The 24,410-nt window shown below is 39.7% G+C and overlaps 1 protein-coding gene across 1 annotated transcript in view; it reads right to left on the bottom strand.

Annotated features, from left to right (window-relative positions):
- LOC125459494 (serine/threonine-protein kinase BRSK2-like) overlaps window positions 1–24,410 on the bottom strand; it is an 865,025-nt gene that overhangs the window by 374,131 nt on the left and 466,484 nt on the right. The window contains 1 exon segment of the mRNA XM_059652027.1: window positions 385–470. Coding sequence (XP_059508010.1) covers window positions 385–470 — 86 coding nt within the window.

Consider the following 24,410-nt stretch of genomic DNA (forward strand, 5'->3'; position numbering starts at 1 on the left):
ACAGGTGAAAATTAAGGCCTTACCTAAGCAGATAGCATCAATTTTATTACTGTAACAATATTATGAGTACACATGCAATGTTACATGGGATTTGAAGTCTTTGGTTATAAAATATCAGTTTTCATTTTTTTATGAAGAAGAGCATACATCAGTTATATGAATACAACATATCCAACTGACCCCAAGTCTTTCAGGTGAAACAAATTCAAATTTTTAGACCAGGTTGTGAAATAACTTATCTCCCACTTTAAAGTACATTTTAAAATGTATTTTATACATTAAAAATAGATGTACATAAGGTGGACAGAAGCATGTTCATTATAAAGCAATTCATTATAAATCAACTGGAAAAACATTTTCAGTTAAAATCAAACATATACCTACAAATATTTTTTATTTTCATAGACGTCGTGTAGCTTTAAAACATGTGGATGTTCTATTAACTTCAGGATAGCTATCTCCCGTTCTACCTAAAATACAGAAAGAGAGAAATATTATACTTACACTCTGACAACAACGCAATAAATTTAGAGCTGCAAATTGATGCTAAACTATGATCTTACAGCATTAACTTCTGTATTTATAAAGGAAAACATGCGTAATTTTTCCAATCCACTGACTACACCATGGAAATAATGCTGAACTGAAACAGTTAATTGTCAAAAGTAGCATAAACAACATGCACACAAAAACTAACTAATTGTCATTACCATCTAAAATACTGAATGAATTAAAATGAATAACTGACACTATGATCCAGAGAGTTATAACAAAATCAAATACACAACTGCTTAATATCTCGCATTTATTAAGATTTTACATTAGAATATCGAACCAAGAATAAACTTTAGGGCAAAGTTATCATGTGGCCATTTCCAGTTACATCTTATTCCAGTACACACATTGTACTGTATGTTCTGTGTGTTATTTCAGGTAATTGAAACACATACATTTAATTTAATATTACCCTGAAATTAACATTACAGTGCAAAATAATATTCACCTTTGCTCTCCATAATTTCTCAACAGCCCAGTTGGCTAAGTTCTGACACAGCCATCTCAATGTCCATTATTCCACAATTGTTTATTATGATTCAGGGAACATACAAACGTCTTGCTATTGACTACTTTGATTGAAGGCAGCATACAATGCAATGCTAAGAGCATGGACAAGTGCCTGCACACCATGGCAGAAGGCTTAATGTCATTCACGATCAGCACATGGAGGTAGATATCCCTACTCAAAACCAAACCCCTCCTCTTTCAAAGGGAGCAGCACAATAGCTACAACAGGTTTGTGAAAGACTGCCTCAGGAAGAATGAAATTAATAATTGCACAACAGGGCTGCAGGCTTGCTTCAAGATACTCTGGCACAGCAGAGGCCTTTCTCAGAAGGTGGTAACTTGATGAGAAGTATCCTTTTCCCACAGGTACTCAGTGATTATCCCAAAAGAGCAGGAGCAGATAGACGTTGCTCACAACGCAAACAGTCAAGACCCTAAACAGGAAATTTAAATTATCTCATGAGAGGTTAAGTTGGAAGAATACATCTTCAAACGTTCTATCCCTTCAAATTAAATCACTAGTCTCATACACTGCCCCATTCACTATACCTCCCAAACATCCTCAACAACCATAACTCATACCTTATGTTAATTTTTTTTATTCATTTACAGGACGAGGGCATCTCTGGCTAAGCCAGCCTTTATTGCCCATCCCTAATTGCTCAGAGGGCAGTTAAGAGTCAACCAAATTGCTGTGGGTGTGGAGTCACATGTAGGCCAGATCAGGCAAGGATGGTGGTTTCCTTTGCTAAAGCATATTCGTGAACGAGATGACTTTTTCCTGACAATCGACAATGGACTCATGGTTGCCATTAGATTCTTAATTACAGATATTTCATTGAATTCAAATTCCACCATCTGCCATGGCAGGATTTGAACCTGGGTCCCCAGAACGTTATCTGAGCCTCTGGATTAACAGTCTAGTGATAATACCATGAGGCCATCGCCTCCCCAGCTCATCTTACCCTCGCATGACTCAGTTTGTACACACACTGCACCAAATGAACTGATGTTTTTCTCTCTCCTGTGGGACAAAGATGGCACATTACTGTCAGGAGCCCACTGACACCGATGGCTGACCTCCTACCCCATGGAGGAGATAGTGTGGCCAACACTAATACAGTCACGACTCAGGTGGCGGTCAGCAGTGGGGCCTTGGCCTCAACAGTTTTCTGCGGCAGAGAATTTCTGCAGTTCACTATTCTTTAAATGAAGATGTCTCTCGTCAGCTCAGTCCTAAATGGCTCAGCCTGTATCTTTAAACTATGACACGTGGTTTTGGACTCGCCAGTTATCAGGAACATCCTTCCTGAACTTACCCTGTCTAGTCCTGTTAGGATTTTATACAGTTTTATGAAATCCCTCTTCATTCTTGTAAACTCCAGAGAATGTAGTCCTGACAAATTCAGTCTCGCAGTTCACAGTTCCCTCCCATCTCAGGAAGGATGGCTAAGTGAATAGTAAAGATGTGGAGGGATGTGGGCCATGAGCAGGCAAGTGGGACTAGTTCAGTTTGGGATTATGTTTGGACTGAAGGGTCTGTTTCTGTGCTGTATGACTCTGTAAATTAAGCATACATTCACCTGAAAAGTAGTTGGAAGTTTTAAAAAACAGAGTTGTGTGTCGGGCGTTATTTCAACGAAAGCATCTGCAGGAGCAGTGAAGTTGAAATGGCAGAACTGTTATCAATGCAGCACTTTATATTAAGTGATGTAATGACCTGCCTATTCTGCTTATCAGGAACACTGACGCCTGTGACAGATGCCATTTGATACAAAACTGGTACTTCAGGCACCAAACCTCATGGGCACGACAGAGTTAAACTTTACAGCTCTGGTATTTATTATACTAATTATCTCCTAGGAAAACTGTACAACTGAAATTTATTGACCATTTTCAACTACTTTCCATACCTGTGTATTGTGACTTCCTCTAGAGAATTACTGCAAAGTCAATTAATAACCCAGACATGTTTTATGGAAATTCCTGCTTTGGGGACTTTCAATTTAACAGATCGTGGCTCTGTGGATTATTAAGGTCCCTTCATGTATATTTTGGCCTCATTAACATTAGGTAAAAAGCAAGTCTTAAAATTTGAGGTTAGAACTAAAATCGTAAAAAATAATGGACCCCTCATGCAGAATAATTTTGCAAATGCCTCAAACACATGGTCCAAACAAAACTGTTACCTGTTGCACAAAGAATTTCTAAAGAAAAGAATCATTCAGGAGACATAGGTGTCACAGGCAAAGTCAGCGTTTATTAGCCTTGTAGTTATTCGTTATTAGTTGTAGAGGCTCATGATCCTTGGACTGTTGCAGTGCTTGTTTTGAAGAAACAGTGTCGTTATGTAAGGAATTCCACGATTTTAACCCAACAGCGATGCAGAAGCATTTGAGGGAATATGGTGAAAGATGTAGAGAGGAACTTGCAGGCCATTGTGTCCCGATGCATCAGCTTCCCTTGTGCTTGCCCTTGCTAGAGGTCATAGGTTTGGAAGGTGCTGACAAAGGAATTTTCCCAATTTACTGCAGTTTACTTTTCTAGATGATAAATTGTGACAGCAGTGTGTGTCTGTAGTGGACAGATCAAATGTTTAAAGTGGTGAATAGGGTGCCTTTCAAATGAACGTTGCCCAGAACAGTGTTCAGTTTTGAGTGTTGTTGGAGGGGCACACATCCAGACAAGTAGGAAATATTCCATCAGGCTTCTATATAATGGGCAGGTTTTAAGGAGTCTGAAAGCAAACTGCTTACCAGAGTAAGGCTAGCTATTGACTTGCTTTTTAAGTTCAAACTTGGCTGGCCCAGTAAAGGTTCTGGCCAGTGGCAAACCCCCAGAATCTCCGATCATAGTAATATCACTGAGTATCCAGAAGGAGTTTAATTCCCTCCTGCTAGAAATGGTCTTCGCTTGTCATTTCCAACTTGTAATCCAACCTGAATCTAACCCATTTAGAATGGCAGGGGCAGTATAAAACACAACCCCTCAATGTCAATGTGACATGTTGTCACCCCCCAGTTATCACTCCTAACAGTGCTAGATTAGTAAGGAAAAGTCAATTAGATTTTTCCCCAGTTTTAATTCTTTCACCACCCACCATACGCCCAGAGGTTACCTGGATTGGTCAGTAGTGGTGCCACCAAACCACTTTTGGTGATGGATAGTAAAGTTCTACCACTTGGAGTACATTCTATGTCTTTGCTACTCCTAGTGTTTTTTACAACTTGTACTCAACATGGAGTAATAATGCTTCATTTGCAGACAGAGCGCTATGGTGGGTAATCAGCAGCTAGTTTCTTTACTCAGGTTTGGCCCAATACCATCAGACATCACAGGGTCCAGAATCAGTGTTGTGCGATGTTAAGGTCACTTCTCCCAACACTGTACACAGTACTGACAGCTCTGGCAGATCTGTGTTGCTAGGATGCAAACAAATTGCTGGCAAAGCTCAGCAGGTCTGGCAACCTCTGTGGAAAGAAAGCAGAGTCAATGTTTTAAATACATTGCCTTTTGATCAGAAATGGTAGGATCAGGGAAAAGTGGCATTTATGCCGAAGACTTTGTTAAATGCCACTTTTTCCTAGATCCTAACATTTCTGATCAAAAGGCAATGCACTTAAAACACTGACTCTGCTTTCTTCCCATTGATGCTGCCAGACCTGCTGAGTTTCACTACCAACTTCTGTGTTTATTTCAATTTTCCAGCAGACCACAGTTCTTTGCTTTATTTTGCTGTCTTGTCAGTGGGTCAGGATGTACACAGAAGTGGTCATGGGGGAGTGGGTGAGGAGTATGATTCACTAACTGTGTCAAACTTTTGTCTATGGGGCATAAAATCCTAACTGTTAGTGACAAGGACCTTGCAAAGTTGACTTGCAGGGTTAATTTATGTGGACTTCAGTAAGGGGTTCGACAAAGGTTTCTCATGGTCGACTGGTTAGCAAGGTTAAATCACATAAAATACAGGGAGAACTAGCCATGTGGATAAAGAACCGTCTCAAAGATAGAAGACAGAAGGTGGAGGTGAAGGGTTGCTTTTCAGCCTGTAACCAGTTGTGTACCACAAGGATCAGGACTGGGTCCACAGCTTTTTGTCATTTTCTATAAATGATTTAGATGTGAACATAGGAGGAGTGTTTAGGACGTTTGCAAAGGACACTAACTGGTAGTGTAGTTCGCGGCAAAGGAAATTACCTCAGTACAACGGGACCTTGATCAGATGGTTCAATGGGCTGAGGAGTGGCAAATGGAGTTTTAGATAAATGTGAAATGTTGCATTATGGAAAGGCAAATCAGGGCAGGACTTATACACTCAATGGCAAGGTTCTGGAGAGCGTTGCTGCACAACGAGACGGAGCTTATTGTTCCTTAAAAGTAGAGTCACAGGTAGATCGGATAGTGAAGGCGGCATTTGCTATGTTTGCCTTTATGAGTCAGTGCACTGAGTGTAGGAGCTAGGAGGTCATGTTGTAGCTGTACAGGACATTTGTTTGGCCACTTTCGGAATAGTACGTGGAATCCTGGTCTCCCTGGTAGAAAAGATGTTGTGAAATTAAAAAAAGGTTCAGAAAAGATTTACGAGGATAATGCCAGGGTTGGAGGATTTGCGTAATAGGTAAAAGGCTGAGGTTATTTTCTCTGGAGTGTCAGAGGCTGAGGAGCGACTTTATAGAGATTTATGAAATGATGAGGCACATGGATACAGTAAATAGGCAAGGTCTTTCCCCGGGTTGGGGGAGATAAGAAAAAAATACGAGACAGCATAGGTTTAAGGTGAGAGGAGAACGAGATAAAAGGGACCAGAGGGGTAACTCCTTTATTGCTGAGGGTAATGTATATATAGACTGAGCTGCCAGAGGAATTGGAGGAGGCTGGTACAATTACAATATTAAAAGGCATGTGGATGAGTATATGAATAGGAAGGGTTTGGAGGGATATGGGCCAAATGCCAGCATATGGGACTAGATTGTTATAGGCTACCTAATCAGCATGGATAAGTTAGACCGACAGGTCTGTTTCCATGCTGTACATCTCTATGACTTGGCTCAGCATGCCTTCCGCGTTCTGAATTTGTCACCCACATAAATGCAATTTTGTTGTTATTTTTCATAGCACTTTAATACACGCAAGTAGCTCACTACATTCATACATTTTTCACAATTCTGGCGGCGATCCAGAAGAAACTTGTGATGGACTGGTTACAAATGGCCCGATTTCACAAATGAAGAACAAGTAGAGATGATATCATATAACAATAAAAGCACGTGGTGGAATATTTGAGGTAGAAGGCTATATTAAGTGTGTGGATAAAATTTTTGTACCATGCCCAGTTCATGATTTCTCCTGTTAATTTTACTGTGGAAGGTATTAGACATCGCGATGGAGCATCCGAGAGAAGACAACATAAGTTTGGTGTCGATGTCAAACTTCGCTAATGCATTAAAGATGATTCTAAGTGTGAGAATAAATCATCACAGAAACCTATCAAGTAACTGAGTCATTAAAGCACATGTTTGACAGAAACATTTGCTCAGGAAGGTTACAGACTACCTTGGAACTTTACAATTGGTATGATACTAAGGAAACAATTAAACCCTTTCTAGTCAAGCACAGTTCCAAAAATATGCTCCTTCACTGATAAAGCTCTCTGGAAACAAGCAGCTCTTCCTTGAAGAGCAAATATTCGTACTTATGCTCTCAGCTGATGCTATTACTAGTAAGCCAGCTCCCATACAGTAACTTGGATTGATGGATCATTTTAATTTGTTTCGGTTTACGAAAGTAGTCTCTTGATAAAACATATGCATGAAATGGCGGAGATGTGGCTTTAATAAAATGGACGTTTATCACAAAAGAAAAGAAGATAAAATAGAATAATCCAAACTATCTGCTATAATGTAAATTCAAGGCTTTCTAAACACACGAAATATGATCTCACTAATTGCAAAACTCTTATAAACTGAAAAGAAAGAAAACAGCATTTGTATAGTACCCAAAACACCACTTGTATAATACTCACACCAGCTTCCCTATATCTAACACTTTGGTAAGTTTAAGTCAATTGTAACCTAAAGGTTAAGCTGGAATTGCAATAGCTTCTTCCTGGAGCTGTCATACACCTGCTTATATGTCCTCATCTTGAGGTAATCTCATCAGGGTTTAATCCTAACCCTTCTAGACTAGGAATAACATTAACTGTTCACTTTAAGGTAGCCTAGTACACTATATATTCTTCACTGATCAGGAGCACTTTTCTATACTGCTGTTGTATCGCATGGGCTTCACAGGACCGTGTCCCATTTAAAGTCAAAAGTCTCTCTCTCCACCCTAATTTCCCTTAAGCTCATTAAGTTCCAGAAGTCTAACAAATGCTATAGCCCCATTATTTAGCTTACTGAGTTGCAAAAACAATCTAAATAAACAATTCCAAAGGTAGATCTGATAAAAAGGTGCCACTGTGCACCCTTATATTATTCATCAATTGCACATTAAAAAGGTTAATTACAATTGGTGATGCAAAGACCTTTTATTGGCAAACAAACTCAGAACTACGTCCATCAAATGTTTATTTTTGCATCATGAAAATTTAAACCATAACAAAAGACTCTCATAACACAGAGGTAACAATTATTAGCACAGTTCTGATTTTAAACAACCACATTAGCATATTTGTGCTGCTGCATCTGGAAAGATTGCATCTGAATACGGAGGGATAGAGGGCATTTTCAGAGTACAGAGGGGTTTAAAGGCCAATATAAATGGGGCTTCATTGCAAGACACTTCACGGCAGTGTAACTGAACAAACTTTGACCCTTAACCAAAATGAGGCGGCTTTGGAATTGGTGCCTAAAATAACATCTGTCAACAGGTTTTGAACAAGTTATGTGCAGAGTGACCATCTATTGTAAATTCTGAAAAATTTCTTGTTAATAAAAGTCTTAGTCTGATACTGTACTTTGTCTAAATGTGAGTTATTTGTTATAGGACTACTTAATTCTCAGGAACAGTCAACTCAGGATTTACATTTATATCGACTAAAAGGGTATAAAATAATGAAGCCCTGAAACCTGAAAATTAAAAATTTATGTAGTAAAACAAGAATAAAGGATAGTCTTCAATGTTAGTCTGTATACACCTATGAGTACAGTATTGGAAAATAACATTCTGTCTGATCAATGATTCAAACATCAGCAAACTATCTTGTCTGGGGCCAGATGGATGCCTATCTAATATTCCTTTTAAGATGTTGATACTAACAGGGAGTCCACAACAATATCATGGTCTGGGAAGCAACCGTCCAAAAAGTTCAGAGGAACAAATCTCTGACTCAGTAGCTGAAAGTCTGAATAGCAAGTGAAAACTGCCTGGGCCCTACCAGGAAGATTACAATAAAAGGCTGACAGAAGAATTCAAATGGCAATCTGATTCTTCAAGATCTTTTCTCAATCCATCTCTCAGTTCTCAAGTATTGTGCAAGCAGACATCCATGATTAACTACATTATTTCACAGATGCCCTTTTTCTACTCGAGAGGTGTAGTCAAGAGCTTCCTGTAGAAATAAGATGTTATGACTGAAGTCTGATGACTCATTCTTTGCAAACAATTTTTTTCCAACATTTTGTTCCAGGAAAAAGATGGGGAAGAGAAATGGAAGGAAATAGAAGAGAGGCCAATGAGTCTTCAATATACTAGTCCTTTCTTCTAGGTCAAACCGTCCAAGGCATCTCTAATAACAAAAGGATATTACATTTCTTAAGAATTAGTACCTGTGACTTTAAAATTACATTGTTCATTATGGGTTAAATGAAATATCTGCATAAATGGAGTTAAATTTTACATTAGTATACAATTCTATATTAATGTTAAATAATTTATTTTTTAAATAGTTCTCTTTATTAACACATTCATGAATTATTGCCACATTACACTTGAAAGTATTTTCAAAAGTAATTTGATCATGTTCAAATTGTAATTTATGTTCTAGAAACACAAATATTCAGTATTATAACGATTGGTATATTTAATTCAAAACATTAACGTCTTTCGTGCTTATATAAAAATTGAATAAAAATATTTCACAATAGTAATATGTTGGTTGTTGGAAGAAAATCCGAGGATGTCTAATTTCAGTCATCCTCCTCCTCCTCCACAGCAAATGAGACGTGCAAGGGAGATGTGTATTCTAATGGAGTGCGTAAAGCCGCAAATCCTGTTATGATTGCCGCATGAGTGGAGCAGGATTTCTCTACAAAGTGATTACTGTAAAAAGCCAATAAATATGCATGATTCTTTCTTTTATACTCCCCCACGCCATCACTGTATCACGGCTAATCCTGTCAAGTTGAAGTTTTCTTTTAAAATCAAGGTATACACCATCAGAGCCCGGCACTGGTGACCATGAGCTGTTAATCCAGGCTGATGATGTTACGGTATGACAATGATGCAAATAGAAGAGGTAGGCCTCAATATCTACCTCAGGTGGTATAGTCACTAAACCAGATTCGTTGCTGCTGCTTAGCAGCATATACTTTTAACCAAAGCCAAATGACGTGACACCACTAAACCAAGTGCACAACAGTTTATGAGATTAGACTGTAGCTTTAAGAACATTGAAGAGTAATTAGCCTATAAAGGAATCGATTGCATGGGTTCCATGTGTCCTAATAGCAGCCCATGGGGTTTATCATTTCATCCTTCCTTTCTGTAAAATAACTGACCGCTACTCACTGCGATTTTCCGTTCTTTGACTATTTTTATCCCGGTGTTGCTATTGTACCAACAATTCCTGCAGCTTCAATTTCATTGGCAAGTTTATTAAGTGATACCTTTCTTTTATTATATTTGTCCATGGGATGTGGCCACCGCTGGCTAAGCAAGCTCTAGAAGACCTCCTTTCCCCCTTGAAAGGATGCCTCACCTGTAGCTGTACCTGTACCTGGACGAGCTCCTCTTTGAAAGCTTCCCATTGCTTGGTTAATGTTTTTTCTGTTAATTCTCAATTTTAATCTACCTAGACCAGACAGCTTTTCAACTGAAATTAGCCTTCCACAAGTTGCGGATTGTGACATTTTATTTGTCTTCATCTTTGTTGATAACAGAAGTATTAATATAATTGCAGCATTTTCTTCTGTTAAATAACCCTAGCCTTAATGTTATCTGCAATTTGTCACCACTTATAAAGGCAAGGAAGAAATAATAGGAAATGTCTTGGACACAATAATTTATTTGGCCCTTCTGTTGGGTTGATAGCTTGGCATATATTCTAATGAGCACGGAGGATAATAATTTTAAAAAATCATGTACCATGAATTCTTGATAACTGGAAGCAGTTTACTCAAGAACACATTATTCACCACTGACAGCAACAGCTTGTGTCATTGATGGAGCTTGCCTCAGAGAAACAAAATTGCTGTTAAAACTCCATTCCATTACGTGAGTACATCATGTGGATTATCAGTTCCATGTGACACAAAGAGGATATTAGATTTCCAGTGCTTTCAGATTAGTTACTGAAAAACCCGGTCACCTGCCCGGGTAATTATAAAAGCTCCTGTGGTACTAAAGAAGGGCAATGAATTTTCCTAAAATTTCCTTACCGGCAAACACCATCACAGACAGATTAAACAAATATTTATCCTTCTGAAGAAGGGTCACTGGACCCCAAACATTGACTCTGCTTTCTCTCCACAGCTGCTGCCAGGCCTGCTGAACTTTTCCAGCAATTTCTGTTTTTGTTTCTTTATCCCTTCATTGTCATTTGAGGGATATCTTTGTGGACAAACTGGTAGTTGTGCATAAAAACCAAAAGAACCGCGGATGCTGTAAATCAGGATCAAAAACAAAGTTGCTGGAAAAGCTCAGCAGGTCAGGCAGCATCTGTGGAGGAGAAAACAAAGAGTTAATGTTTTGGGTCTGGTGACCCTTCCTTAGAACTGGTAATTGTGCATGCTCATGTTACAACAGTAATTTATCAGCTGTGCAGTGCTTTGAGATATTCTGAAGACACAAAAGATGCCAAATAAAAACAGGAGTTTAATAATTTCAGAGCATGAACACTTCACTCCATGTTCAGTAGCCATCTCCATGCCCTGGGTCCTGTTCTGTGTACATTGGTCCCAGCACAGCTATCACATTTACAACTAATTACAGTCCCCATTATCACCTATAGAGATAACAAGGTGTAGAGCTGAGACAATGGGAACTGCAGATGCGAGAGAATCCGAGATAACAAAGTGTGAAGCTGGATGAACACAGCAGGCCAAGCAGCATCCGGGGAGCAGGAAGGCTGATGTTTCGGGCCTAGACCCTTCTTCATTTTCTGCAGAAGGCTCTAAGCCTGAAACATCAGCCTTCCTGCTCCTCCGATGCTGCTTGGCATGCTGTGTTCATTCAGCTCTACATCTTGTTATCTCAGATTCTCCCGCATCTACGGTTCCTACAACTCCATTATCACCTATTCAGCACTGTCCTCATCTTCTCCAAATGACTATGGGACATCCCTTTGTCTTTTTGCCCCTCTCCAGGCTCTGTCTCCATGAATTCATCTCACTCATTCATTCTCTCCGGCTCCCCCAACAACCCACTCCCATCATCAACATAAACACCACCATTTCCCAGATGGATTTCAGTTCTGACAAAAGGGTCAATGGACCCAAAAACATTGACTCTGCTTTCTCTCCACTGATGCACTCCAGAGTTTCCCCAGTGATTTCTGTTTGCTTTAGACTTCTACCATCCACAATAATTTGTTTTTGATTTAGCCATTCTTGAAGTGTGGCTACGTGTTACGTAGAACATAAATTACAATGTGAATGTGATCAAATTACTTTTGAAAATACTTTCAAATGCGGTTATTTCTGTAGAATATTCACAAGGAGGTTTGTAAGGTGGGCCTTCGACACCCCCACAACCATCTGAACCTGAACCTTAAAAAACTGCGATGTCAGTACAGATAACTGGTGTTTGCACATATTATCCAATTGTGAAAACATCCAGCAATATAAAAGGCACAGATTGAGGATAGGTCTTAGGAAGAAGAAATCAGTAATCAAACAAAAAGAAATTGTAAACACCCTTCAAAAGCTATCAATCTTGAAAAAAAAATTAAAATTTGGTGCAGCACTTCATTCTGAAAGAGCTCACTCAACTTTGAACTCAATGGTTAAGACTCATATTTAAGTTAGCGACTGTTGAGGTCAGACTCTAGAATTTTGCAAGGCCAATACTTTTGCACAGTACTGAGGGGTATTACATTGTTGACTGTGGCCCATCTTACTATTTGAAAGAACGTGGAGAATACTTCCACTATTTACCCATCAACTAACATCACTAATAAATTAGCTGGTCGTTATTGTTAATGAGGGATCATCTCAAAAAGTTGGCTTTTCTGGTGTTTACTAAAGGGAAGCTCATCAAGAAAATGGAGGATGTTGTTGCCATTGATAAAGCAATGAACCTATAAATGATTGCGAACAAACAGAATAAAGTCGGAACAAGACCTACAAAGATGTTAGGAGATTTATTGAGAATCAGTTAAAGAGGAGGTGGAGCTGTGGTGAATTCAAGCAGGAAAACGCATCTTGGATGAGGCTGCAGAGAAAACTAAAGTCACTCAGCAGCCGATATGAACTGTCACTTGATGGGGCAGCAAACGTGAGCCAAAGGTCAGAAACTGATAGAAACGAATATTGGGGCTAATGGAGACAGCTTTACAATAAGCTACAAGCATTCTAGAAATGTAAGAAATACAAAGGCTATTGTGACAGTAAAGAAATGTGCAACAGAGATACAGAAAAATGGAAAAAAGACAGCACACAAGAATAATTCAGAATGAACGACAAGATAGGAAAGAATGCACTTCCATTTTACGTTAAAGACAGGAAAGCGTAATACTACACAATAACTTGCTCTGATCAAAACGACAGGCTCACACAAGGGATAACAAAGTGTGAAGCTGGATGAACACAGCAAGGCCAAGCAGCATCTTAGGAGCAGAAAAGCTGACGTTTTGGGCCTAGACCCTTCATCACACTAGGATTATGTCACTGACCACTGGGGTCAGGATAAGAAGGAACGTAGCTTGTTCAGTGGTGGGGTGGGGGGGGGGGGGGGGGGGGGCAGTGGAGGAAGCATCATGCAAGCACAAGGGTTTTTCTTAAAAATAAGCTTCAATTAAAATGGACAATATCCAAGAGATTTCAATACAATAATTGACAAATTTGATTACATTTGACCCATCCATCTAAGTAGCCCAGATAACATACAGAGAAATCTTACTCTGCTGACCAGAAAACAAAGAAGTTCAATATGATCTGGGATTAAGAAACAAAAACAGCCAAGTACGTGATTTTGAAATAATAAATTAACAGTGAAGATATGCAGAGAGAAAGGTTAAACAAATCGACAGGGGCCAGGTTTATTCCGTAGTACTGCGAGGCTCTCTTTCCTACTCAACCCAACTCATGCACAGTCTACCTGCAGCAAAATCAATTAATCCCAGTTCTTTGTTCATTAAGCAGTCACTTTCCCTAGCTGTAATATATTTATGACATAAAACAGAAGTGTACAAAGAAGGTGGAAACAGACCACATCTGTTCAAGACCCGTATGATTTCACTCCACCACATAAACCACACAACAGTGTCCAGACTGACATTTTATTATTGATGATTCTAGGAGAGTCTTGGAAGGTGAGGGCTTGTAGACACATCTGCCTGACTTACCCTCCTTAGGAACAAGGCTGATCGCAATCAAGGTGAGAAACTCTGCTGCAGACATACTGGTGAAGAATGAATGAGGTTAGGCACCAAGACACAATTGATGTCTTTGAAACTCGACTACAGTCCGACTCAATAGTTTAAAGACAGCAGGAAAGGGCAGGGCACTGGATTTAACAGAACATAATATTTAAATCAGTGCAAAAATTGTTTCAGTTCTTCTTGCAGTAATTACCATACTTAATAGTTTCTAATGTTGACACATTCTACTCTATACCTCAACAAAGTGACTTTCCATCATGAAGTTGCCTATATCCTTGTCCCTGCATCATGTGACTGACAATCACGATCTCACAAAGAGCATTTAATCAAGAATGTCACATTAGGAAGGGAACCGACGATCTTGAACCTGTGAAAGTTTAGAGCTGCCAATAATTGACTTCAAGATGTGGAAGCTTGAACTGTTAGAGCTGTCACTGTTGAGATATGGTAGCAAGAATAGTCAGGGAGCGAGGGGTGAAAGCAAAAAAGGAACGAGCCATTTAGCCAAGGGAGTAAACAACACCGCATAGACAGGAGTGTTACAATATAGAATGGTGACATGGCAAGACGACAGCAGAGGACCAAGATATCAATCTGGTCATCTGTACTCAGCAGCCAGCACTGCTCAGCTACTTTCCACCTTAATGCAATGGTATATTGTTCTATGTTTTAAAAAAGTGTTTTTCATATTTTCTACAGTGTATTAGTGGTTGACAGCTTAAAACTTTCTTATGGACTACTGGTTGAGAACACCTGATTTAAAAGAGTACATCAGGTTTTCTACCATAAACATTCATAACATAAACCTGAAATAAACTAGGCTCACTGGCATATCCTTATTACCATATAACAGCACCTACACTGTTGTTAACCTCTAAAACCTAGGAGTCTCCCCCAGAAAATTCCTGCATCTGCTCACTGACCTTTAAGTGTTCAGCAAAGCATTGCAGGATGCTTTCTTTCTTTCACACAGATGAAGCCATAATGAAATGCAACAGCAGTCAGCAGAAATGGAAAGTACAAATAAAAGCTGTGATGCTCAACTTCTTTGCATCAAAGTCGAAAACAAAAATATAATACTTTAAACTGTATACAGATTGTATGAAAACATGCCGATTCAGTTATTAAGCAGCACCATAACATGCTTAGATTATGGTGTCTTGCTCCCCCCCATAAATCGAACTAGGTCACCAATCACATTGAGCAGTGCACTATCACTGTGACCCAATTAAAATAAATTTACTGTGTTGTTTGTTTCAAAATAACATAACTCAAAAGAAATGTGTTTAAAAGAAGCAGTGAAATCAAGTTTGAACAGCTGCATAATGTCCAATCTATGCACACACTTTTTGGTATAGTTTAAACCCTGCGATTATCTTCCTCAATTTTCTCTCCTGAACAGAACCGAGGGTGATAATTTAAATGTTGCAACTCTATCAGTAACAGAGATCTTCCTCTCTGTCTCACTGCAACCCCATCCAGACATGCAATCTTCCGATAAACTCTCCAGTCTTCCACTTTGCCCTGATAATATATCCCTCCCTTTTTGATACACTATTGATGGCCATGCTTTCAATCGCCTAACTCCAAAGTATTAGAATTGCAAGAGTAAGATTCTCTGACTTTTGCCTTCCTCAACTTCTTTAAAAAGTTCATGAAAAGCTGATTTTTGAGCAATTTTAAAAAAGTACTTTCACTCCAGTGCCATTTATTGACGAATATACAATCGTTCAGCATGCAAGAGAAATTCAGATGTCCTCCTTGCCTTTCAGAGCCCAACTTTTACCTCCACTGTCCATGGCTATCTATTTCTCTGCTGTCGAGTATGTTGACATGTGTAAATTGCCACGACTACCTTGTTTTTAAAAAATAGCACAAATTCCTTGGAACACTTTATATGATAAAATGATTACATAAATTCAAACGGTTGTTATACAATGAGTAATTATGGCCTCACCCTAATTTCATGCTCTGATCTTTACAGATTCAGAGCAATTCTGCCTTCGTTTGTAACAGGTACAAAGTTGCACCAGCAAACCACCCATTTACCTGCTGAGTCAAAGAAATATCTATCCCTCATAATACTTATTAGGAAGCTGTTCCAGATGAGTCAGCTTCTACTGTGAAACACTGGACTTTCTGAATCAAAGTGTCTGCCTTGCAGACCTAATATTGCAGTACAATCAAAAAAAGACTTGTATTGATGTACTGCCTTTCAGAGCCTTGGGGATATCCAAAAGTACTGCACAGACAATGAACTGCAGCAACAGAGGAAACACACTGGCCAATTTATGCACAACAATATCCCACTAACAGCAATGTGATAACAACCAGGTAATCTTTCTTTCTGTATATTGGTGAAGAGATAGATATCAGCCAGGATACTAGGGATAATTCTTCTGTGAAATAGTGATATGGGGATAGTTTACCACCAGATGATTTAGCTGATGGGATCTTGGATCGACATCAGCTTCTCCCAGTGAGTCTAAATCACAAAGAGAAGCAGCATTTTACGCAAACTGTTTGTAACTAACATTTATAACAGAGATATGCAGGATTAGCATCAAAATACAGAGGCTAACCTTGTGTAACACCAGGAATTACTGACACAGCTGCTGAAGTTGCTGAAATGAGGGGATTTCCTTGACAACAGCAATAGATCTAAATTTACCACATGAGTAATTTTAAGTCTTTGAATACTGAAGTGATGCACAAAACTTAATTAAACAGAATTAATGTGCTGTGTGTAAGTAAATGAAATGGATATCACGTTCAAAACTTGGACTCAACAACTCTTAAAAGGTTAATATTCAAGGAGAAGATACACATTGTACAGCAAAGGACATTATACAGCACGTTGTACATTATATAAAGAGGTCTCATGGGAGCCACATTCAAACTAGGACCGATGCCTTGTGACTTGTGCGGTCATTTTTATTACCTTAAGTGTCATCAACAATGTAGGTATTACACGTCAGCCATTGAGAGCACTGAATAGCCTTTAGACCCCTGAAGGGTCATTGGTTTATGACTATAAAACAGGAAGCTATTAAAGATGTCATCTACATACAATAGCAACAGCGATATGCACAAAAGCCAGATGATTTACAATCAAGCTGCGGGAGCTCACACTTCAACCAGTTAGTCAAAGAAACAATGGTGAAAGATGTAAGAGAAAACTGAAGGAAAGAAAGGATGAGAGAACAGTAAAATGGAAGAAAAACAGGATAAGACCAAACTTGAGTTACACAATGTCTAGAAATCCCCAGTGTATTACAGCCAATAATGGAACCCATGTTGCAACACAAGAGGACTGTAGCATCCAAATTTGTACGCAAACGGCAGAAATAGAAGATGTATCATCACTTGATCTGTTTATAGGTGGAATAAGGTGAAGAGGAACTGTTGTTCAAATCACCAGAGAAAATTTCTTCGTCTAAACTTTTACATCTATTTGGAAAAATAAATAAAGCCTCAGGTGCTTTCCATACCATTTCATTTTCTCCAGTTAAGCTGTGCAAAGTCAAGTTTATACTATTAAATGAAGTTATCTTGTATTTTTAAATGTGGATATGGCATTATTAAATGGCATCATTTCTGAAGAAGGGTCTTGACCTGAAACGTCAAGATTTCCTGCTCCTCTGATGCTGCTTGGCCTGCTGTGTTCATCAAGCTGCACACCGTGTTATCTCTGGCATTATTAAAACTTTGCTTCTGAAGAAAATATTTTAGAAAGACACCGAACAAGCATGGAAGAGAGGTTGCACAGCAAGATACAGTGGCTGGAAGAGATATCCAGCATCTGAATACAGCTACACTATCCAGTATTGATGACACTGGTTCATGCAATGGTCTGTGCAATTTTGTCCCATGGGAACTTCAGTTCGAGCAGGAGGTGGATTGGAAACAGTATTATTACAGACTGCTCTGGTCATTAGCTCAATCATTGAGGCAGTCTATCTAATAATAAACTTAACCAATCTCAACAACCTTGCTTAATTAACATCTGCAAGGTTCATTTGCAGATGCAAGTGTTAGTAAGGTGAAATAAGAAAAGTTTACATGGTTGAAATGGAAAAAGGTCTCGCCGAAGAGGAAAACTGACAGAGTGCATTCAGGTTCCTGTCTGCATAAGCCTGAAGGTGTTAATTTACCAATTAGTATTTTGCAATAGTGGATGTAATTGTTTACTTTGTTTTCTGAACAGGGGTGGTTGCAAACTTTCTGCTCATTGGCAAAAATTACCTGTGCCTTCAGCCAAAAATGAAACGGGATGGCCCATTTCAAGGTGTCTCTCCATCATGAAGGCCAAAGCGGGAAAATAAAGTAAGTGACAAACATGTTGACATTTCCCTCTTCATAAAAAGTTTCTTTATGCACCGAGCAATTCACAATATCATTTCTGCAGTTACGACAATTTAAGCAAACTGCAGTAATTGAAAGTAAGCTAAGGATTGTAGAGTAGCACATTAGATTTAGCAATTATTTTACAACTAAAGTAGGTTTGGTATTATGAAAAAGAAAGTGTTTTATTTTAATCTTGAAGCAAATTACAATGGATCCATACAATAGCAAGATGAAGTGAAATCTTATGTGGGCTCTGTCACAGTTAAAATGGACTGTGGCACTATAAATGCAATCTTTAGAATCTGCTTGCAAGATAACATATGGTCTACAAAATCAAAATCGTAACAATTCATACGTGTCAACATTCAGTGTTTCATGTTAAATGGCACAGAAACGGATGGCAATGAAAAGGAGAAGAGTCAGACATTCCCATATAAATGAAGGAACTGCTTAAGTTTCAAATTTGATGTAATTGTATCACAGATCACAGCAGTTGTGTGTTGTCAGCCGGTCAGCTATTGCTAGTTTTCTAGATTAACTCAAAAGTTTGCAGCCCTTTTGAAACCAAACACAACTCAATCTTACTCTTATACTTGGTGTCCATGTACACAGATCCTTGAAAGTTGCCACCCAGGTTGACAGGGCTGTTAAGAAGGCATACAGTGTTTCAGCTTTTGTTAATAGAGGGATCGAGTTCTGGAACCAAGAGGTTATGCTGCAGCTGTACAAAACTCTGGTGCAGCCGCACTTGGAGTATTGCGTACAGTTCTGGTCACCGCATTATAAGAAGGACATGGAAGCTTTGGAAAGGGTGCAGAGGAGATATACTAGGATGTTGCCTGGTATGGAGGGAAGGTCTTACGAGGAAAGGCTGAGGGACTTGAGGCTGTTTTCATTAGAGAGAAGGTGGTTCAGAGGTGACTTAATTGAGACATATAAAATAATCAGAGGGTTAGATAGGGTGGATAGGGACAGCCTTTTTCCTAGGATGGTGACGGCGAGCACGAGGGGGCATAGCTTTAAATTGAGGGGTGAAAGATATAGGAGAGATGTCAAAGGTAGTTTCTTTATTCAGAGAGTAGTAAGGGAATGGAACGCTTTGCCTGCAACGGTAGTAGATTTGCCAACTTTAGGTACATTTAAGTCATCATTGGATGAGCATATGGACGTACATGGAATAGTGTAGGTTAGATGGGCTTGAGATCGGTATGACAGGTTGGCAAAACATCGAGGGCCGAAGGGCCTCTACTGTGCTGTAATGTTCTCTGCTCTATGTTCTATGTATAGCAGATGTATCAAACAATCCTGATTACGCATCCCACCCTCCATAACAGTACTGTAGATCAGTGGTGTCCAACTGATAGCCATTAGTCGCACGAGGATAATTGAAAATCCAGATGTGGATCATTTAATTTCTGATTAGTCAATGAAGAGAGAAAAGTAGATACGGCTATTGGGTACATGATTTCAGCCATCACGTTCACATGAAGTGTGCATGTAAATTTTAAGCTTTCATGGATTAGTTTGTGAAATACAAAGAACAGTTGAAAAGCAGAGCGTGTCAATTTTGTCTGATTATTTTTAGTTACTGAGTGGGGGAATCTCATGTTATTCAATGCATTCTTATCATATTTTCTTATGTTATGGGACTGTGAGGTGTTTGCCATTAAAATTAACACGCATGGATAACACAATGTTACCACAGCCACACTAGAGGCTATTCACCAATTTTCACCGAACACGGATATAGATGGAACTGAAATTACATTTACGCTAAACAGCCTGAGTCCTAACCATGGTTGATTCGACAATCAACAGCACACACCTCAGTGAAGGCACTGAATAGTGTAACAATCCTGAGAACAATTGAATTCTGTCCTTTATCCGTTTTCCTTAGAGATCACAGCCTCAGCAGGACCGTCAGACATGGCATTAAGAGGACCAAATACTTGAATTTGAGCATTCAGCTTGTTCACCAGCATGTCATGAAAGAAAAATAATTTACAAAATGAAGAACAGAACGAATAACATACTCTGTGCAGCATGAGTCCCTTAGGTAAAGATTATAAAGGTACTTTTCTTTAGGTAATACCTAAACTCATAAACCAGGGGCTTCTGCACCTGAGATGAGGCATTCCACTTCTAGACATCCCAGATGTCTTTGTTTTTCAAGGACTGCAACTTCCCCACTCCGTGGTCGAGAACACCCTCGAACGTGTCTCCCACATTTCCCACGACTCATCCCTCACACCCCCTCCCCACAATAACCACCATAACAGAATCCCCCTCATCCTCACGTACCACCTCATCAACCTCCGGATCCAATGCATCATCCTCTGACATTTCTGCCATCTGCAATCTGACCCCACTACCAAAGACATTTTTCCCTCTCCACCCTTATGTGCTTTCCAGAGGGATCACTCTCTCTGTGACTCCCTTGTCCGCTCCACACTCCCCTCCAACCCCACCGCCTGCACTTTTCCCTGAAACCAAAGCAAGTGCTCCATCTGTCCCTGCACCTCCCCCGTCACCCCCATCCCAGGCCCTAAGAAGACATTCCACATCAAACAGATTGTTCACCTGCACATCTGCTAATACTGTATCCACTGCTCCCGTTGTGGACTCATCTACATCAGCGAAAGCAAGCAGAGGCTTGGGGACTGCTTTGTGGAAAACCTACGCTCAGTTCGCAACAAACAACTATACTTCCCAGTCGCAAACCATTTCAACTCCCCCTCCAATTCCTTGGACGACATGTCCTTCCTGGGCCTCCTGCATTGCCACAATTATGCCACCCGAAAGCTGCAGGAACAGCATCTCATATTTTGTTTGGGAATCCAGCAGCCCAGGGGTACAAATGTGGACTACACAAGCTTCAAAATCTCCCCTCCCCTGACCGCATCCCAAAACCAGCCCAGCTAGTCCCCACCTCCCTAACCATTCCTCCCACCTCAAACCCCACCCTGATCTCCTAACCCCCAACCTCATCCTGCCTCCCTGACCTGTCCGTCCTCCCTGGACCGACCTATTCTCTCCCTAACTCCCCACCTACACTCACCTTTACTGGCTCCATCCTCACCTCTTTGACCTGTCTGTCTCATCTCCACCTATCTTCTCCCTTATTCATCTTCTATCCCCCTCCTCCTCTCTCCCTATTTATTTCAGAATCCCCTTCCCCTCCCCAATTTCTGAAGAAGGGTCTCGACCCGAAACTTCAGCTTTCCTGTTCCTCTGATGCAGCTTGGCCTGCTGTGTTCATCCAGCTCTATACCGTGTTATCTCAGATTCTCCAGCATTGGCAGTTCCTGCTATCTCTGCTTGAATATTAATACACATTTATTGGCCTCTATGTACAACCACACAGCCCAACAGTCATGACGATATTAACCGTACATAATGCACATATTCTTTTATCTGCTATCTCAATCATATTCCTCAGTCATAGCTAAATGCAGACAAAACACTAGGTACATCTACTTTGTTTACAATATTTATGAATGTAAAACAATAAGGAAATCACCGAGGATAATACACATTAAAAAGGAACAGTGGCATTTAATTTGGACCTAAATAATCTTTTTCAATCCAAAAAGCAATCTTTGGAACTTTCACCAACAATATTTTCCAATATTATAAAACTAGAGGACATTTGTCAGTAGAAACATAAAATCATGGCAATCCTACATGAAATTGACTTGGGGAATTTATTGGCAGAAGCTCTAACCTTATGTAAGTCAGTGCACCAACGTTCTAAGCCAACATGTTACTTCAGAGATAACAAGGTGTAGAGCTGGATGAACACAGCAGGCCAAGTAGCATCAGAGGGGCACAAAAGCTGACGTTTCGGGCCTGGACCCTTCTCCTGTTCTCTGAAGAAGGGTCTCAACCCAAAACATCAACTTTCCTACTCCTCTGGTGCTGCTTGACCTGCTGTTTTCATCCAGCTTCACACTGTGTTATCTCAGAAAACTGAACTGAACGAATAAAACAAAATTACAAAAACACAGAAACCACACCTTCTTCGGGCATTAATATCTAAATTATCTGCAGCCATTCATTTTCCTAACTGCCATATCAGGGGTGTGATGGACCTTACTATAACCGCCAATCTTAAGGTGAAATTCACCTTCCAACTGTATTCCTTTTTTCCAACATTAATGCTCTTATTCCCACATTGTGAATAAATACTGGAAAGAGGAAAGAGACACTCAAAACATTATGACCTTTCATACAGCTCCATCACCCAAATGTCGTAAGACAGAACATTGTCCAAAAATTGTCTGTATCATTTTCAAATCCCTCCAGACCTTGCCCAATCCCTATCCTCCCTAGGGTCCTTTACTTGTATGTCACTGTACCACTCTTGATTTCCAATTCAAAGTTTTTAAACCATTTAATCTGTTTTTTTTAAATCAACCTGTTCAGAGATGTTATTACACACCTCTGGAGCAGATGTGACTTGACCCTAGGCCTCCCGGTTCCCGGTAGGGACAATACCACTGCACCAGCAGAGGGCCAGGTTAATCCTTTTTCCTGCTCCTGTTATATTGTTACTGCCTGTTTTTCTTTCCCTCAATACTTTTGCTTAAATGGCTGCCATTCCTTTCCTACAAATCTTACATGTTGCTATTCTGTTACAGAATTCCCATGCATCGTCACTAACTGTTTGCAGATTCTTCCCTTTTCCACTTTGCATCCATCGATTTTCTATTCCATACATTGCAAATATCGTTCAAATTTCTCTTGGCCCCTTCAGCCATAGAAACATTTGCAATTGCTCTTGCTTCAACAAAATGATTAATATAGGTTGCAATCGTACCTTTGATCAAAAATACTATTGCAACATGGCAATTGATCATAACGTCCCTTGGCAGGAGAAACAGTAACCAAATAATCCAGGGTTCCTGCTGTCTATAGCTAGCCAGTGATCCTGCAGTGAAATTGATGGATGGGGACATGAATACTCAATTGCAATACTCTCCACAGTTAACAGATATCTTAACAGACAAGTACAGGTGAGATTCATTGGTCAAGTGTCTGGATCCTAATGTCTGGAATTCTCTCCATAAATCTCTGTCCTTTTTTAAGAGCCTCCTTAATATCTCTCTCTAAAGCTAAGATTTTAGTCGTGTGTCTTAAAACCTCCTCACGAAGCAAGCACATGCTGCTTTCAAGGACTGTGGGATATTTCACTGCATTAAAAGTTCTATGTTCATAAAAGCAGTCGTAAAGAACTGTTGATTAGATGAGAGAATGGAAGGCCACCACTGTTTGTGAAATATCAATCCAGTGCTTGAGACATCAATTTAATAACTGCAATAACTATGATCTTTGGATACACACTCGGAATGCAGTAATCCACAAAGCAAGACCGGGAATGTCGGATTATGCTGGATAGCTCTTTTTCAACTGTCAGAGACACAATGAGCCAAATGGGCTCCTGCTGCGCCATAAGTCTTTAGTGTCTCTGGGCAACCATATCACGGCATGCATCAGACATTTGGAACAAAAGATAAAGGAAAGAAAATGGGATGAGGAGAAAAGATGACAGCATGTTTTTGCTTAGGAAGAAAAGGTCAATTTCTTATCTCTCAGTGACTCCTGCTATAAGATTGGAGGACACAGCAGGAAGATTTGCAGAAATATTTGCACACTCATCACGAGATGAACGATATAAAATCAATTCATTTTGGCAGAAGATTAATGGGAGAAAGAAAGAATTAATGAACCATGTACAAGAACACTGCTGTTCTTTAACTATAAAGAACCATGTGACCTACCCTACATCTTATTACACTAGGGTATAGCCAGTGATCACGCCAGCTATTCATAGTTAGTAAATAAATATTCCAGGCACCGGATTAATGCTCTAACATCTCCTTCATTTTCCTACAGCCAGCCAGTGATATTGAGCACTGTTGATCTGTAATCATTAAAGACTCATTGTTTCCTTAGATCTGGGATGATCTTTAATATCGATTCACCCTCTTTTGATCTTCCCTTATTCATCATCAGGTAGAGGTTCTACAATAACTCCCATCACTAGGTGTCAGCTGATGGCCCCTGCGTGCTATATTTGACGCTGAAATGGATTTTTTTTAAGATTATTGACTGATTGACATTTCTTCCTGGTCCAGATATTACAGAAAATATGTCTTTTTCTTGAGCAGGATGCAAGTCCCAATTTGCGCTTCAATCACACACATCAGATAACGCTAAAAGGACATAGCTCCAAGTC

The sequence above is a fragment of the Stegostoma tigrinum genome, chromosome 17 (genome assembly GCF_030684315.1).
Source record: "Stegostoma tigrinum isolate sSteTig4 chromosome 17, sSteTig4.hap1, whole genome shotgun sequence".
Taxonomy (NCBI): domain Eukaryota; kingdom Metazoa; phylum Chordata; class Chondrichthyes; order Orectolobiformes; family Stegostomatidae; genus Stegostoma; species Stegostoma tigrinum.